Source organism: Centroberyx affinis, unplaced genomic scaffold (genome assembly GCF_046629955.1).
Source record: "Centroberyx affinis isolate AG114_WGS23_722 - 3 ecotype Tasmania unplaced genomic scaffold, CSIRO-AGI_Caff_v1 ptg000719l_1, whole genome shotgun sequence".
NCBI lineage: Eukaryota > Metazoa > Chordata > Actinopteri > Beryciformes > Berycidae > Centroberyx > Centroberyx affinis.
In genome coordinates, this window is record NW_027279336.1 from 255,787 (window position 1) to 274,017 (window position 18,231).

Genomic DNA, 18,231 nt, shown 5'->3' on the forward strand with positions numbered 1-18,231 from the left:
CAGTGTATCCTATGCTAAAGGAGCTAACTAAGGAAGCACTGAAGCACCTTTCCTTAGCATTTAGAGAATTCAAACAGCTCTTATCATGGCTGCCACTTAGATACTTCCGGGTCATTTCACTCAGTTAGGAACCTTCCTAAGCAAAAAGACTATTCGACCGCAGCCTGGGCCCCCGACATCAAACTTGAGCCCCCTCTGAAAATACTCTTTTCAATACTCTTTTCTGCTTTTCAACCCCACTAATGGCACATTTGCTTTACAAGGGTGATATTACCTATTCAGGCCTTTTCTCAGTCGGCGGTCAAGACGGAAAATAGGGCAGCAGAGAAGGAGCCGGAGAGCAGCTTGGAACCCAGATTGAGATGATGAAAAGGCGGGTTGAGGTCATGCAGACTTAATATTCTGCCTCATCTTGCTAGACAGCTGACTGATTTGACAGACAGGGTGGAAAATTATCCTGCAGCAACGAAACAGAAGCCGCAGGTTTGCCCAAATGGCTGTAGCAGTAGCCCGGGGGGGTCAACCAGAGTTCATCTCCGCTTTTCTCGGCTATTCTGCATGCATGACTGAAGCGAAAGGGACTCAACGTGACCGCAAACAGCCACCAATAGGTGTGAGGTCCCTTTCGGCACAGGTTGCGTTCTAATTTTGAATGCCAGCGAAGGCCAAATTATCTGAAGCTATTTTACTGAGAACTGAAGGACTGACTCATCGGGTATATTTTGAAGACATTCTAGCATTCTGCCTCCTTCAAAATCACAAATGAGCTAAAGGTCTGTCCTGAGGCTTCTCCTTCTCCCGGGACATTTCTTTTTTTCAGTTGATTTCAGTCGGGGAACGCTCTCAAGCCTCTCGAACCCGACCTCTTGAGGAAGCACTCCAGCTCTGCGCCTTTTTCCGTCTTTTTTTATGCAGCCACTTAAGGTGCTTCGGGTTGAAATATTTCTCGTTAATGTCATTTTTTTGTCCATCGCTCGATCATCGCTTGGATGGTGCGCAATGGTATTGTGTACACACATCTTCCTTTGCTCTGGGGTTGTCAGACTGACGGTGACAGTGGAAGCAGCATCCCCATAAGCCCATCCAGGGATAGTATTAGGGTGAGCATCCCTTGGGTGATTGAACACGATGGCACACATTTCAAAGAAAAAAAAAAAACCCTCACCTGAACCCCCCCATTATAGGACGCAATAAAGCTCTAAAGCATGTTTTCGTTGTGGCCCTCTTGAGAATCCCATGCTACACTATGTATCATTTTGGAAATTGCTTTTTTTTTTGTACAAGGTTACCAATGCACCTGTTCCCTCTGTGCATGTTTGAGCATGTGCACACCCACACAAGCGTGACTTTTCCACACTGTTCTGAAAATCAATGCGGTTCCTTCCTATAGGAATCAGATAATTGACATTTTGGAGTCCCGGTACTTGACACATAAACAAATCAATGCAAATGTCTATCCTGTCGATCAAGCTATGGAAGATACAGTCCTCCACCAAGCATTTTCCATTCATTTCTGGTTACGCATTCTCAGCCAAGTAACCACTCTGGAGTCAAGTGCACTTATTTAAATTTGCACTATTGGAATGAAATCTATGCATGGACATAGTTTGGAGTAGTGGTTGAAAGTGTAGCTGAAATGTAATGTAATCTCTGTCATTGTGAGGTAGTTGGTAGTTTGGTAAATTACAGTTTCCTCAACACTATTTCTGACTCACTATTGGAAACTGTTCAATCTGCAGTGGCCAGAGGGATGCCTCAGCACTCAGGGCAGATAATACATAACATACTATCTCTCCCTTTGGTCAGAACATTTAGAAAAACAGCCTTATTTCTGAATGGATGACCATGCATTTTTCAACTACTGTCATTTATATTGAGTTTCAAGGCTCCTGGGGTCATGGAACTTGCTCTAGCAATAAAAGACCATGTACACCTTCAGTTCAGGTAAAAATATCAACAAAAACAGAATTACAAGTTCTTCCAAGACAGCAGCCATTTGACTGACATATTTATCCAAAGCTTTTACAGTACCAGGAGTACATGCATTTTAATATTGGTGGCCCCAGTGACAACAACCCTAACCCTAACCCTGGCAGTGTTAGTACCAGGCTTCAAAAAGCTGTATAATGTCACTGTAAAACAATCAATGGATACAAGTGGATGACAAATGAATTGGAAGGCCTTTTATCTATTCTAAATAAAGCCAGGTGGATCTTTCAGCCGACCGGTGTCACAGGGCATACATACAGTTCACACCGAAATCTTCACAATTAACTGGGAAGAAAGCCATCCCCAGACTTGTTCTAGCCACTTGAGATAATGAGTTGTGTGCGTTCGGTTGTGTCTGGGGAATTTTACACTCCCTGTTTTTAATTGAAATGCTCGCCCCTCTAGAATCTCTATACCCAGGGGACGTCTCTTGCAGGGTAATATCCCAAAAAGACTCATCCGTTTCAAAGAAATGCCATGGAATGCTGATTAGGAGCGCCGAGCATCCGGGCTGCATATTCATATCTCCTCACATCCATTTTTTTTAAGTTTACGGAAAGAAAGACAAGCATCAAGCCAGTGTCTTTTGATTTTGGGCGACAGGGTGACTTGTGAAGATTCAATTTGAGCTCCCTGTCGAGTGTCAAGCTATCCAAGTCCTGACAGTTTGATAACAAAATCATACAAGATTGTTATTAAGCACAGACAAGGCAATCATAATAGGCTTGGAGACAACCTCTCTCCTTGCTGTAGCACCAGCCTTGGTGTTACTATCTGTGCATTGTCTGTGCATTCACATAAACTCTCATTTCCCATTCTGTTAGCATCTGTGCTGGCAGGTCCAACTGTGAATATCACATGGTTAACACTTAGTAAGTCCGTCTCCTAAGCTGTTGTGCGAGCGACTGGAATACCAACAGGGAGCTACAGAGGTACTATTATAATCTGAAGATCTGAAGGGCTTTGAACACACCGTCTCCATTTTAATACCCGAAATGCATCACTCAACACAGACAGTTTTATCAAAAACATAACTATTTTGTGCGACCCACATACCCACAACGCTATTTCACTCTCATGCCAACAATCATTTTGTAAGAGTTCTTCAGGGTGTCATTTATTTTCAAATGGCGGTGTATGAAAAATTAAAGAGGATCTGCAGCACTCCGCTGTGATGAACAAAAGTGAAAGGCTTTTATTTCACATTGGCAATTGAATAGTTAAAGGGGCATTAAGTAATTTATGGCTTTTATCGACCTCCACTGGCGAACAAGGAATTGCAACATCGACAGGTCTCTGGCAACAGCTTACGGTGGCCTGTAATTGACATAAATAGTGAACTCACATTTTCACAATAGAAGAAGTAAGCTAGCTGAATTAGAGCAGAGATCCAACAGTAATGTCGAGTGAAGAAGTGATATATCACCATGCAATGTAATAGTGTTTTTCCTTTTTTTGGCTTGAGAACGAAATGTCTCGTCTAACACTCGTCGTCTCGTCCTCCATCTTTGAGCTGTTGAAAATGTGTGTGTGTGTGTGTGTGTGTGCACGGGGGACCGAATACCATAGTTGCACCTGGTAATAGTCGAGTCACTGGTATTGATCAATAACCCAATCAACCCACTGGTGATTGTGTGCTATGTCACAGGGAACTTGCTCTGACCCTTAATGCACCTTTAAAATCTGACTGACGCATTTCAGTTGGAATCAGCCAGTCAATTTTTAACTATTCAGTTGGCAATCTATCTGGCAATAATCTGGTACTATCCATTCCAGGGAAAACCTGTTGATTGCTTTCTGCTCCGGCCATTTCTGGGATCAAGTAGCGTTCCAGATCTCTCCGTACCCCATTGTTGGACATCTCATTTCGGACTGGAACATTGCCGTGTCAAGCTCCTCCGCTCCCCTCTTCCTCTGAAGCCTCCTCCTACGATGAGTGATGTTTCAAAGCGTTTGGGAACTGAAGGCTTGCTCCTCCACCGGCCAGCCTGGATATTAGCCGCTCCCTAGGGCCCGTCTCTCCTTTTCATGCCTTTCTTTGTCTGCCTCTCCTTCTCACGCATCCAGAAGACGGAGGACGTCGGCGGCGAGATGTAGATGCTGGGGCCCCTTTTAACTGTCCCATCTGTCAAAAGCTAATTCCATCCCGTTGCTGCCTCTTTTCCTTTGATATGCTCGCTGACTGGGTGCAGTGGTGCGGCCTGAATCGCTGCGTCTTGCCGCTCTTCAAATGTTTCGGCCCTGTCAGATCGTTTCAAGTTTTCTGCCAAATAAGTCTGAGGCATCCAACAGAGGCAATTACGTGAACAGATTAACTAGTACTTAGATAATGAGTGGGATCTGTGCTTGTTAAAGTTTGCGATACTTCCTGATGTTGGTATTCCCCGGAGAGAGAGAGAGAGAGAGCTTTGATGCTTCGCCATTTTTATTCAATTTATAAACCCTGAGTAGCAGGACAATGTGAAACGCACAATCCATCTTAAATTATCTTAACTGCCTTGTCAAAATGTGCTTAAAGAAAGGTGGGAGTAACTGCAGTCACTCTCGAAAGAGGTCTTTAATGAAGTTTATGATACACATGAATAATAGGTGCGCTGTGACAAGGTCTGTCTAATTACTTGTCCCTCTGGCCCCCGAACGCCTTAGCAGCTCCTCTCCGGGTCGCGTTGACGCTCGGCAAGTCGGAGCCATTCTTCAAAAACGCCGTTCCGGGGCCCGAGGAGCAAGGCCGCATGTCATTGTTAAAGGGGGGGGGGGGGGGGGGGACGTTCAGTATGCTTTTCCAAACGCACACGTCTGTTGGAGCATGAATTACTGATACAGCCCGGATCCGCACCGACCTAAAATAACAAGACGGCGTAACTCCGGTTGAATTATCCACGGATGCAGAAACGCAAACCGTGAACATGTTTTTAAATGTTGCTCTATTGAACGCCACGCCGACGCAGAAACATATGCTCCAGTAAAACCAAACAATAACTGCAGTAATTAAATTGAAACAATACCTGATCATTTTTTACACTTCGCATCTATTCTCACTCTTGCCCCCCCCCCCCCCCCCCCCCCCTCCCCACCGGGACAGATGCAGGCTGCAACATACAATAATGAACCATGGAGTAAGTCGCTCTCAGTCCATTAAACCCCAACCTGATTGATCCAGCCGCTAAATAATGCAGGCGTTGAAAAAGACAAATGCTTGATCAATAGCTGATGCTCTCCTCTATTGTTACCTTTACACAGGGCGTATTGATGAGAAGCAGATGGCTCCTCCCATGTCACAGCATTCTGAGAGAATTAATCGTTCACGTGCCGGGGGAGGAGACGCGGTGGCCGGCAGAGGAAAGTCACATGAGAGTTACATATCGAGAAGTCGATACATGATGTACTGTATCTAAGAGATCAGGTTTTTGCTCCGACAGCATTCCTCATTATGGCGTTTCCCCCGATAATTCTCCGCATTCCTCTTTGCCGTTTTGATAAACTGCAACGGCGGAATCCCTCAGCGGCCCAAGATGGGTACGCGTCTTCGGAACGACTCAGTTTGTCGAGAGAGAGGGCTCGCATATGGTCGGCGCCCTCCGTCATTTGCTGCTTGATGGACACGCGGGGCACGGCGGTGATTTCGCAGCTGCCAGAATGGCCGGTGACCACAGATGGCCGGGGCTTAATGCCGCCTCGTAACGACTCTCCCGCCCTTTCCAAGGTGACTGCCTCTGCTGTGGAGGGCCGCAGCCGCTAGGAGTCCAAAGAAAACACGACAGAGGTTCGGACAGGCTCTCCGGATTGGTTGTTTGTCTTGAAATCCAGAATGTATTTTACCATCTGAACTGTGGGTATATTCAATTTGATTTGATTTGGGAGATAGAAAAATACATACAAAAAGGACAGCAAGTGTTATTTCCTTGATGGAAGACAAAAATAATAACTTGACAGACAATCCTAAACACAATAAAAATACAATCAAAAGATCATAGGATATATGGTATATGGCACTAGCTGAATTGTCGTAATACTGGTCCCTTCTCAATTGGTTCCAATATAATGTTTGAATGTTTTGATTTGTGAGGGGGAGGCAGTTCCACAAACTGATACCAGAGAAGCAAAATGAGCCTCTAGCTGCAGAATTCATATTCATATTCACATAGGTCTTGAAGGCTTTTGACTTTCGGATGGGAAATAATTCAACTCAAAATATCTGCCATGTTTAGTTGTAATATACTATCAGTCCCTGTATTAAAAGCTTAATAAATACAAGAATGAAATATACCTGCACAATACAATTCCCACTACTTCAACATCTCATAAGTGGAATATATAATCATATAGACACACCACAACTATAAAACCGAGTACAATTATGCTACAATGTATGGTAAAAACTCCTAGTTTTAACAAAGCAAGCCATCTGGAGTTTGCCGGCTTCCTTTGAGTCCTTTTGTAGCATGAGCTTGCTGCACATCCAGATGGCTCGTGAGGTTAACCAAGTGTATTAAAGTGTCCAGGTTTCATATTTTTACGAGTGAGACAGATGTTCTCAGAACAAACTAGGAGCAACATCTGACCAACTGTTTTGAAGCAGCACCTGTTATTGAATCACCAGAAATAATGGTTACTAACTCATCCTGAGTTTGCAGTTAGTTTTGTTTTCTTCATCAAGCAGAGAGAAGTTATCATCGGAAGAAAAGTTTACATTTACTGTAAAGTGAGAGTGGCAGGCAGCACTAGATGAACTCTGTGTTTAATTGTCTGGTTCACTGGTAACTGAATTCTTCCTGGTCAACAGATAATTAGCTTAAAAGTTAAGAGGCAGGACTTTCTCCAACTGGTGGATCAGGGTTGTTACAGTTAATGCCTGAAATGACTTTTTTCATATTAATAAATGTTTGTTTTGCTGTCTGTCTGTTTTTTTTCTGGGAACAGCGGTTTGGAATAAGTTAGCATGAGCAGCAATAGCCACCAGGGCCATTGTGGTCTATTGAGGCTCCTGTGGGTGGAGAATCTGGTCTCTCTCCTCTTCTACGATGGATTTCTCCCTGTATGATTATTGAACCTCTTGTTCCTCCCCTTGCTCTTTGATTCTGAGGGACTGATGCTAAAACCTTAAGTTTATGGTTAATGTTTTAGATTGCTGAAACATTTTCTCCTATCAAACTCCATTGTAGCTGAGCTGGAAATATCTCAATGTGAAGTCACATCATCTACTTTTGGCCAGTTATCCATGGGAATATAAGAAAAATACACCACCAAGCAACAAAATGAGCACAGAAATGCAAAGTATGTCACCAATAGCTGTTTTTTTTTACAGTCTTAGGGTGGATTATTCCTTTAACTAAAACTAAGACAAAAATTCAGCATGAAGAAGTGTTCAGTGAACTAAATAAAAATACAAACTGCACTTAATGAAAAAAGGCAGTGAAACTGAGACATAGTGCCTGCCTTCAAAACGAACAAATTAAATATAAATCAACCCGAATTCTTCTCAGTTTTAGTCTTTTGGGTTTTGGCAACTGGAGCCAGAATTCTCTTGTGATGAATAGGCCCAGATTAACCATGAACCACTGCAATACTTAAACTTTAAATAAAACTAAATAAATAAGCTAATACTGCTGAACTGCTTTTTTTTGTGGCTTTTTGCCTATACTGAACATTTATGAAGAATAAAAACCAAGCCAAAAACAAGAAGCATGCACATGCACACTTATGCAGCAAGGTGCTTCAAAATCTAATCAGATCATCTGCTCTGTAGGGGGAACCTGTGGTTTAGAAGTTTGGAAGTTTGTAGCATGTATTGTTCTTGAGTTATTGTGTCTACACACAGACAGACAGACGCCACCATGACGATGTAATGTCCTGCATACCATGTACCATGGTGACAGGTCATAAAAATAAATGCCGTCTGAAATATAAAATACTCAAACTTTGAGTCATAGTGAATAAAACTGGAAATTAACAAAACATTTAAATCTAAACCAAAATAATAAATGCCATCTGAAATGTAACTGAACTGCTAAACTGAAACAAAAATGAAGGATAAAATAATAAAAAAAAAAATGAATATAATCAAACTGTAATAACTCCACTTGGGATGCTGAGGGGACCAAGTGAAGTGTAATTATGTCCCTCTCCTGTCTGCTAGCTGGTGGTGCAGCTAGACTTTAATTAGCTCCATTCTCCTCACTACAGAGAGATTATGACCAGATGCCTCAAGGCCCGGCCCAGGTGGCCATGGAGACAGAACCAGCCCAAAAAACAAAAACCATGGTAAAGGTTTTTGGTTCATTATTTCACAAAAGAGTTCCTGTTGAGTTTTTTAATGGTTGTCAAGACCAGCAGGCCCACCCAATGAGATCACACTTGAGTTTGAGCTTGAATTTGGAAGTGACTGGATTGTTATGACGGAGTCTGATGGAGTTCAGAAAACAAGTGAGTTGCTATGTTGAGTGGTTTCCTGGTATGGGGTAAACCCACCCAGACTCAGTTTACCTTTCTATTCATGGAATAGCATATGACGAAAGACCCTTCTTTTTAGGCTGGCATAAATGTTTATGATGTAAATTCATTGTATAGTAAGTAGTACCACACCCACCTGACCACAGCTTCATAACAACAGTCTATAAAACCTGCAATGAAATTGTATTTTTTATTTTTTGTTTTATTCATTACTTTACTAGTTCAGTTATGTTTTTTATAGATGCATTTTTCATTTAAAGGCAGTGATGTGAGTGCAGTGGGTCACCCTGCCTTTAAAGAGCTGCTAACCCTAAAAGAATTCAATTAGCTTTTCCACACTGACAAGAATAGAAAAGAATCACTCTTCTTGTATTTTGAAAATACTGAATAGGTAGGAGATGCAGAAACTCGCACACTGATTTAAAGAGGGAATGTCGGGTCTTACTGATAAAGCATTTAATACAAAAAGTGCTCCATGGTGAGAGAAACAGTGCAAACACAAGAGAGTGCACAAACAAAAACGTTTTGGTCCTAGACTGTCATCAGCCTGTTTGCTTCTTAGAATGGAGGCACACACCTGTTATATATAGAGCAATCAATGCCCATTAGTGTCACATGACACAAGTCCTATGACAGTGTCAAAGCTGGGCAGAGAAAAGTTCATAAGTAAATCTACATTACAAAAAACAGTTAGGTGTCATCTCCTCATTAAGTCCTGATGGATGCATAGTTTTCAAATAATAAATCCATCTACATTCAGATTGTAAAAGACGTCACTCCATATTACCGCCCTGACAGGCTTTTTTAAAAATACTGAATATAAATATTGGCAACTTCTATATATACTGGTATCAGTATCGGCCTTCAATAACCCATATCGGTCAAACCCCAGTGCATACTGTATGCTCACCAGGACACCGATTCAAATTCAACTCATGAACCTCCTGTTGCTTGTCTTCCCCTCTCTCTCCCATCTTCTCTCTCCTCTGTGTGCTGTAAACTGACCAAACACCTTCATTCCACACTGGGTTTCATTGCTGCTAGCAAGTGCGCCGGCACCAGGGTCGACCCTCGATGGATTTTATGTAGGATTATATTTGAGGACAGAGCTACCACAGTATAATACCCGTGCCCAAAGGAACTTGAAAATAAAAGGCAATGCTCTGGTCTCCTGAGATGCTATATCAGCAGAGCCTCGGCGAGGCGGGGTGGGAGACGCATTACAAGATAAACTTGTATTGACACTTCTGGCAGAATTCATCATTTCTATCCCTAACCATTTTTCTCTGTTTGCAAACTCAGCCTCGCCGTACGCAGACTTTTCATTTTTCAGACATGGCATGAACAAAGGTTTAGAAATTTGAAAAATCCAATTCACACGTCGCTGGCAGATGTAGCAAAAGAGTGTAAATTGCTTTATTAATTCTGTTGTGCCGCTGAACGAGCTTCATCGCCATCAGCGGCTGATACAATAACAGTGCGAATATGTCTCAGTTGATTCTGGCTAATATATAATAAAGATTTGGGAGACTGCAATCTATTCAGATGTCACACTGATAGAATGTGTGTCAAACAACAGTATGGCTGCAGATGAAGTATGAATCCTACACTGAATCATACTGGGAAGGTCTTTTACATATCTGTGCGTTTGGCCTCTGCAGATTAGCCTTGCTATCTCTCTCTCCGCTCATTTCTTTTCACTCACTGTAAATTATTTCACACATAAAGACACAGAAACCTCCAGTGAGGTCTCTGATCTAGTTTCTCTTCCCTTGGCTATATTTTATTCTCTTCCATTCTTACTCCAAAAAAAACCAAAACAAAAAGAAAACAATCACCGCCGTTGTGTACGACCATCCGCGTGCGTCCCAGCCTCCTCTCTGCTTACAAAGAGGGCCAGCGCCTTGGATCCTGGGAGCCGAGCGTGCAACTTGCGGTAAATTATAAATACGGCGTGACCTTTCCGTGTGAACCGCGCCTTTCATCAGCCCCCCCCCCCCCCGTAGCGCCGATGGTCCCGGGCAGGCCGGGTGGTGCTGAGAGCCGTCCCGGCTAATTGTTAAACATGTTCCTGTCAATCAAGCCGATCCCGACCGGCAACTCCTCAGCCCGGGTCGCTCGCAACGAGCTGCCCGAGCCCGCCGTAGCCTTCGAGGAGTAATTGCCCTCCTCCGCGAGCCAGAAGCCCATCTCCATTCCATTAGCGGCTGTACAGTATGAATGGTCCGGGGGGTGGGGGGTGGGGGGAGGGGGGGGGGGGGGGGGGGCGTGTTGACTGCGGACCCATTCAAGCTTGCACATGTGCTGAATAGCCCCCCGTTCTGCGGCGTGTGTTTCATTTCCACACGCGCGCGCGCCTCACAGCAGGAAAGAGGTAATTGCATTTGCGGCAGGCATTGTGCGAGGGCCGCGTTCACCCACGGCTCCTGTGCTACTCCGTGAATCAAAAAGGTAAATATTCCACCGCGAGAGAGAGAGAGAGAGAGACGAGGAGCCGGTGCGATCGAGCCAAAAGGAGAAAGCCAGAGTTGACCATTATGCTATATCACACGCTTTAATAGAGTCGTTCTGACTTTATTTAGCGGCTGTGGCTGAATTGATCTCCCCCCCCACGAACCGCCTCTAACTCAGCTGCATGGTTTGTTAGGTATATAAGCAGCTCTACTGAATAAGAAAACACTATGTAACCTTGGGGGAGGCCGTTGGCGGCTGGCACATAATACATAATGATGAGTCATTGCGCGATGGTAATAGCAGAACAAGCGCCGGATAAAGACACAAGAGGGGCTAGACGATTGTGTCGTCGCTGAGGGCGAGAGGAACCTGCTATCGATGCGGGGTAAAAGCCACTCGGGTCTATTTGGAATTACGAGAGGCTCCGGAACGGTCATCAACAACTCTAACTGTCTCCGGCTTCAATAAAAAGCGCGGCGGGCCATCTGTAAACCGAGATCCGTTCTCCGGCTGCCGCTCAAGTGCCTTCCTTCAAAAGGCGGGCCGACACTTCTGAGGTAGCGTTCGCGCCATCTCGAGATTTTTTTTTTTTTTTTTTTTGCGAAAATGGAATGCGAGGATGACGTTTAAACGAGGGAGCGGGATCTTTCGAGCATTTCTCATTCCAATAAGCCGAGGAGCGAGTTAAGATTCGGAGCGGTTCCACTCGGCTGGAGAGAAACATTTTCTGAATTTAAACGCTAACCGATTCTTCACCGAGCCCCCCTCGCTCACATGAAGCGTTAAATTCAACTCAAAGCAGCAGCAAAAGAGATTTACATTTTCCGTATACAGGCTTTAGAGCCTTTGGGTTGGCTGAAGATTTGCATTAAGGGGATTTTTTTTCTCTCTCTCTCTCTCTCTCTCTCTCTCTCTCCTCCACTCCCCATCTAAGAAATTCTAACTTTGCAAAGTTTAATCATGGCTTCTGTTGACGCCCCTGGGTTTTGTATCTTAAGCTGTACCCCACAGGCTAGGAAACATAAGGAAACTTCATCATAAGCTGTTACAAAGTCTGAATATAGATTTCACAAATCATTCCCACCAGGACTATTCATCTGAATATTACCCTCCCAAATATTGGATTTGTAATTATGGCTTTTGTGTTCCATTACACCGGCCTTCCCGGTGTAGAACTGCACACAAAACCCTCCAGCGTTGAAGGAATGTCTCATTAAAGAAAAAAACCCAACTCTCCTCGCAGCAATTCTCTCACCAATTTCCTCTCCTGCTTAACGCTGCCTTTTAATTTGGTTTCAGAAAGAAAAGTCGCATCAAAGTATTCTCCCGGTCTGAATGCGTTTCAGGCCTCACCCGCATGCCGAGCTCGATGTTCTCGCCTCCGTAGACCTCCATGCCGGGATCCAGGAGACCGATCTCTCCGAAGTATTCCCGATCGACCACGAAGGAGCAGCCGATCATAGCCGGGGTTCTGGATGAGCGGAGAGAGTGACAGGAGCTGTTTAGTGTTGATTTCCTAGCTGCTGAAGTTTTCTACACCCACAGAGAATGCTGTTCATATAATCCTTAACTAAAGAATACACCAGGAATCACAAAACAATTCATGCAAATAAGATAGCAGGCACCTCAGGTTAGACTACAGGCACAGACACAATCTATTTGATCAGTGGCAATTTTGGAACTGTTGCAGAATCAGCTTGGAAAAATACACCTTAGCAAATGACTATAAGCATAATATTCTTACTGTTGGTTGCTTGTAATGTTGGCAATCTAGGAATTTAAGCTCTGTTGTTGCATTCCTTGTAAATCACTGTGGAAATGATCATGAATTGAATCCCTAAAATGTAAATATAATGTCTTCAAATCGGACATAATACACTTTTGGCTCCGCTACCCGACTGAAAAAAATGCAAACAGTATGTTGTTGACACTGCTTCAAATGTCACTCAGCCAATCACAATGCGTGGTGAGTAACAGCTAATATGTAATGAAGACGGACATTTTTATTGGTGTGTGAGATTGTCTTGGAGTAACCCAGCCCAGTGGAAAGCTGAGATGGGGTTAAGGGGGAAATATCCCCAATCCAATTACATGTCAAGGTTTTTCTCCATAATGGAATACTGCTTCTTTTTTTAAACTTTTGTACTTTCTGTATTAGATCCCAAAAGGTAACAGCACAAATTCTAGAAAAATGAACCATTACGCTTTAAAAATATTCCTTGATTGGACTGATTAACAGTGGCACATTAGTCGCACTGTGCAACACTATAGCCTAGTCTAATATTCTACAGGACAGAACCAGTTGAAACAGATGGAAAATGAACAGCAGTCCATCTCAAGCTGTAAGGAGGCGTTTCTGTTGACTTTCATGAGGAGATTGTTCTCTCTAAGACAACTTGAGAAGAACGTTCTCCACAAGGTCACAGGGAAAATCTGGACAAGCAACGCTGTCCCCTTCCTCAACACCGGAGTTCAAAGTATGAGAGGAGCAGGGGCAGCCAAGCTCCCCTAAAAGCAATGGGCTTTTATTTGGCATTTATTTATATGAAAAAGTTGTGGATGATTATTTTAAGAATGAAATCCAAACTGTCTCCTAAACCAGTGATTCTCAACCTTTTGTCAGATATGATTTTGTCCTGAACTCCATGACTATCTGTATTGTATGTAGAGAGATAACAGTGAAACTACCTTTTACATTCTCTAAATGTGTTAACTTCTTGTAAATGAAATAATGGTGAAGTTTAACAATTCATCAATTTGTTGGGGACCACCTGGAACCCAGTCAAGGACCCCTGGTGGTCCCCGGACCCCACGTTGAGAACCACTGTCCTAAACAGCAGTGAGTGAGTGCTCCGTCCAGGGAAAGCTGGACTCTCCAACGATGGCTGAACCTCTTCACCACTTCTTTTTTTTTTTTAGTTTTCTGACATCACCTTACAGGATTTCTGGGGTGTCGAGTCTTCAAAATTCAAACCGTTACCTCTCGCTGCCGTTTGGGGCCGCTGACGCCTCGCGCAGCTTTAATATTAAGATAAAATAAAATCTATCTCCCTATAGAAGGTGAATCCAGTCACGGTTTGGGTTTCGAAGCAGATGCACTAGCTTGATGTGTGTGTGTGTTCATCCGCGTCTGACCGGGGGAATATATTGTGTTGAGCGATGTGTCTGACTGACTTCAGCTTATCACTAAAGCAGTGTGAGTGTGTGTATGCTTGTGTACTGTTGCCATGCAGCAGAGGTGCTATTCAGTATGTATGTTACTGATGATTCTCAGCGTGTCTTAATGATGCTGCAGTGCACCGACCCCTGATGTACTGTACATGCATCACTCTAGCCTATTTGCAAATGACGACCCGCTCTCCTCCCCCTTTTCACTAAAAACTACTTTCCACCTGTGCTAAAAGAATGGCTCCCTCTCAAGCCGCTGTCACCCTGGGCCTGCTTTTTGCTGCCATTATCTATCGGGCCCTAAGTGCTCCGGGACAAAGATCCATAAAAAGCATTACAGTCATACAGAATACTGAGCCGAGTCAAAATGTTCCTTTCAAAATGACCAGTGAGTGGCTGTTTTTCTCCTTTCTGGAATGACGCCCGGGGTGAGTTCTCCATATATTAACACACACACACACGCACACACACACGCACGCGCGCACACACACGAGTAAGAGGTAAGAGTGTGTCTGCCACTTCAGTTTGAGAGACATGAGAGTAGGGAGTACGGTAAAGTGGGTCCTGCATTATGATTCATTGACTCTGTATTTAAAGAGTGCACTGTGCCATACAGTGTGTGAGCCAGGAAGAAAGGTGCTTTTAGGTTTGGACCTGATATATAACACTGTCTGGCCCATCATCATTTTTGCCTGAGATTAGTGTGATTTTGAAGACCACTGCACAGTAGCTGCTAAATGAAACTTGCATGCAGGGAGGTAGTGGAGGATAAACCCAACTGACCCACCTTTTGATGATATCTGACTATACATCATAGTCAGTGGTATCAACCTAATTGAAGTCATGAAGATAGGATATTTTAAAGAAACAAGCATAAATTGATGCTTTTCTGAAAGTGCAATTGATTTTTCTTAATAATGCTGGCTGTATATAGTATACCACTACATGATTGCTTGTATGGTTGTAGTTGCATTAACACTCTCTCTCTTTCACTCGCTCTCACATACACACACACACATATGCACACCACTGCCCTATCTACTCAACCCTTATCAATTATGTTACCAAAAATGAACAACAGCGTCAAGCATGACATGGTTACACAATTCTCCTCTCTGCGGATAAAGCTCATATGATTAGCTAATTAATCACAATAATTTAGCTCCACATCAGTTCATTTCAATGCATTACTTTACTTTAATCTCTAAAAACAGTATCCCTGCTCGCTGCCTTATGTAATCTTACTGATTGACGTAGCCTCGTACAGTCCTGTTTAAATTATAAGGTAGTGACAGGGAGGCTTTCAAGTGCCATTATTTGCTCTGGCTGTGCAGATAAAGAGACAGACATAGCACACACTCAGCCCCTTCACCTCGTCTTCTCTCGTCTCTCGACAAGTGACCTACCTTGCCTGTCTGTACAGTGCAAAGTTTGCGCAGCGAGGCAAAACACAGAAATAGAAAGGCCTTTAACCCAAATGTGGAGCGGGTTGTGGCTGCATGAGTTGGCTTTCTTGTTATGCATCGATTTTGAATCGTCCCTTTGGAATACGCTTCCTGGCAGTGTGAGAGAGGCAGACACTGTCTCAGTGTTTAAGGCCAGAGTCAGGACCAATTTATTTAGTGCAGGTTACAATCTGTATCAGCCATTCAGTTTTCCCTTCATTTGCTTCCCTGATTAATGAGTTTTTGAACTACACACACACACACACACAATGATGAAGCTACTGTATAACCCCTGGCTCGACACGCATGACAACGTATGATGCTGTGAAAAAATATTCCCTCCCTGTTTGATTTTCAGCATTTTTACATGTTTTTCACATTGAATTTAACAAGATGTTTTTGCGGGTTGTCGTTGTTTATAGATGGAGAAGAAGAGGGGAAAAAAATGACACCAAAGTTTGCTGCTTCTCTCATTTGTCTAGTGTGCAAGGTGATCACACATGCAATATTGAGGCGTGAAAAAGTAATTCCCCCGCTAAAGCCAATTAACTGAAGCCAATTAAAGGGATAATTAGAGCCAGCTGTTTCTGCAAAACTGCAGACAAAACAGGGGCCTGATACTTTTTCATGACACTGCATGTTAATAACATCACATATTTGCATCTTTTGCATCTGTATGTCAACATATTAACATATCATATAACATATATCATATAACAAATATCATGACATATAATCAAACAGTGTGTCCAGTACTGTGACGTCTTTCTCCTTGGATTTTCTGTTGATGTTCACTTTATACTGTTATAAACTGTAAAAAGCTGTCGGGGGGGGTTGTCAAAAGTCATTCTGGGAAATGTAGGAAATCACTAACTGGAGTAGAAGTAGACGAGGCAGGTTGAGGGAAAGTGTGCACCCCCCCCAAAAAGTACATCTCAACACTTCATCACAAAATGACTCCTGGAATGAGCCGAACATCACAGATTGATGATATCAGTGTAAGAGGATGTGAGGGTGCCTTTTTCCTTTTAATGTCATTTGGCTTAGTTATTTTTAGTTTACAGATGGCCAGCCTGCAGGGCTCGTCCGACCCTCACACCGCTTAGCTCCGTCCCTCAGATCGGTCGCTTGCAGTATGCGCAGAGAGCCTGATGAGCCTCCGATATGCATGCGGGCAATTTGGCAAGATAAACAGTTTCATTTAAACTGACTTACTTCTCCCCCAGATGTTGCTGTTAAGATGTGCCAGTTTGCCTCTTCTCACCACAAACTGTTTATTCTGTCTGGCTTATCTGTGACCTCTAATTCGAAAGGTGAGATTCTGCAATGGACTGAATGCTTCAAGTAAGAGTATGAGAGGACAATGCAGACACATTACTTCATTAAGACATTTGGCTCCTCCAACAATGAATAGACTATCCCAAACATATTTTTGTCCCATCAAAGCCACTAATGTCAAGCTGAATCTGAACTATACAGACGTTATGATGACTTAATGTAGGCCTATATGTACTGATCTGACTGGACAGTGGCTGATAAATGAAATGTGTGAAATTGCACATATCTGCTATTTTGTGTGTGTTGTTATACAGTTTTTATTGTGATTTTGCCCAGAGGTAGGCATCAAAACATCAGTTCTTCTTTAGTGATTAAAAAGTCTGTGTGCTCTTGGTACAGATGGTTAGTGCCTCCTTTCAGCCACTACTTTACTGGTTTATTTTTAACCTCTTTATTTATCCAGGGAATGGTTTTATTAAACTGCTTCACGTTCATGCAGTTACACACATTCACACCTGGGAGCTGCCCAGTCCAACCACACTCTACTACTGTTGTTTACTGAGCAGCACCAATTCAGCTATTAGTTATAGGTAATTTGCTCAGGTACACCTTGATAGTGACTGTTAAGGGAGTGGAGGGTTTTTGCTTATTTTCTTTCCCTGCCTGGGTTTTCATTGCCGGAATGGGGGTTCAAACTGGCAACCTGGTCATAAGCTGCTCTAACGTTTTAAGCTCCTTTTAGCTTCTAAGGACTTTATATACAGTGTTCCTTATGAAATGCACATTTTCCTCCAACTGGACTCAGGATTTCAGTTATGTCCAAGTCTCTATCCCTTCATCAAAACCAACATCTGACCACCCCCTGCTTTGCAGAGTCAATAATGGCTCTACTTACCAAAGAAAAGCCGTTTTTGTTAAATCCCTGAAACGGTTACAATCCTTCACATTCATCTCATACTCTCAGAATCGGACAGTCTGGGGCCTTCTTGTACCTTTTCATTGTTGCGTGTGTCCAAACAGCCAGAAAAGGCTTTTGAGTCTGAGCTCTGAATGGCCACTGAGATTCTGTTGTTGATGGGCAGAAAGCTTGAGGAAACAAGTGGGGGGAATGATTTCCAATAGAAATCCACAAAGCTGACACACTTCAGCTGGCCCTTGAGGCGCTCTGTCCATTTGCAGCAAAGTGTCAATAGGGAAACACCGAGCAGCCCTGCAGTGTCTGATGCTGTCCTCTTATCGCTCTCCCATTTCAGGTCTAGGAGTTAATACTCAAGAAAACATGATTTTCGTGGTAATTTGATACCATAAGATATCCAATATTTGGTGCCACGGTATTTTTCTTTCAACCGTCATCAGATTATTTGTTCATAAGAGACAAATCAAATGAAACCATTATTGCTTTGCCCACACTGGACCAAGCAATGTAATGAAACTCATAGTTTGTAAT

The 18,231-nt window shown here is 43.2% G+C and overlaps 1 protein-coding gene across 1 annotated transcript in view; it reads right to left on the reverse strand.

Annotated features, from left to right (window-relative positions):
* The window catches only part of galnt9 (polypeptide N-acetylgalactosaminyltransferase 9), a 74,992-nt gene that overhangs the window by 20,625 nt on the left and 36,136 nt on the right, over nucleotides 1–18,231 (reverse strand). Inside the window, exon 6 of the mRNA XM_071519663.1 lies at nucleotides 12,247–12,364. Coding sequence (XP_071375764.1) covers nucleotides 12,247–12,364 — 118 coding nt within the window. The remainder of the gene's footprint in view (nucleotides 1–12,246; nucleotides 12,365–18,231) is intronic.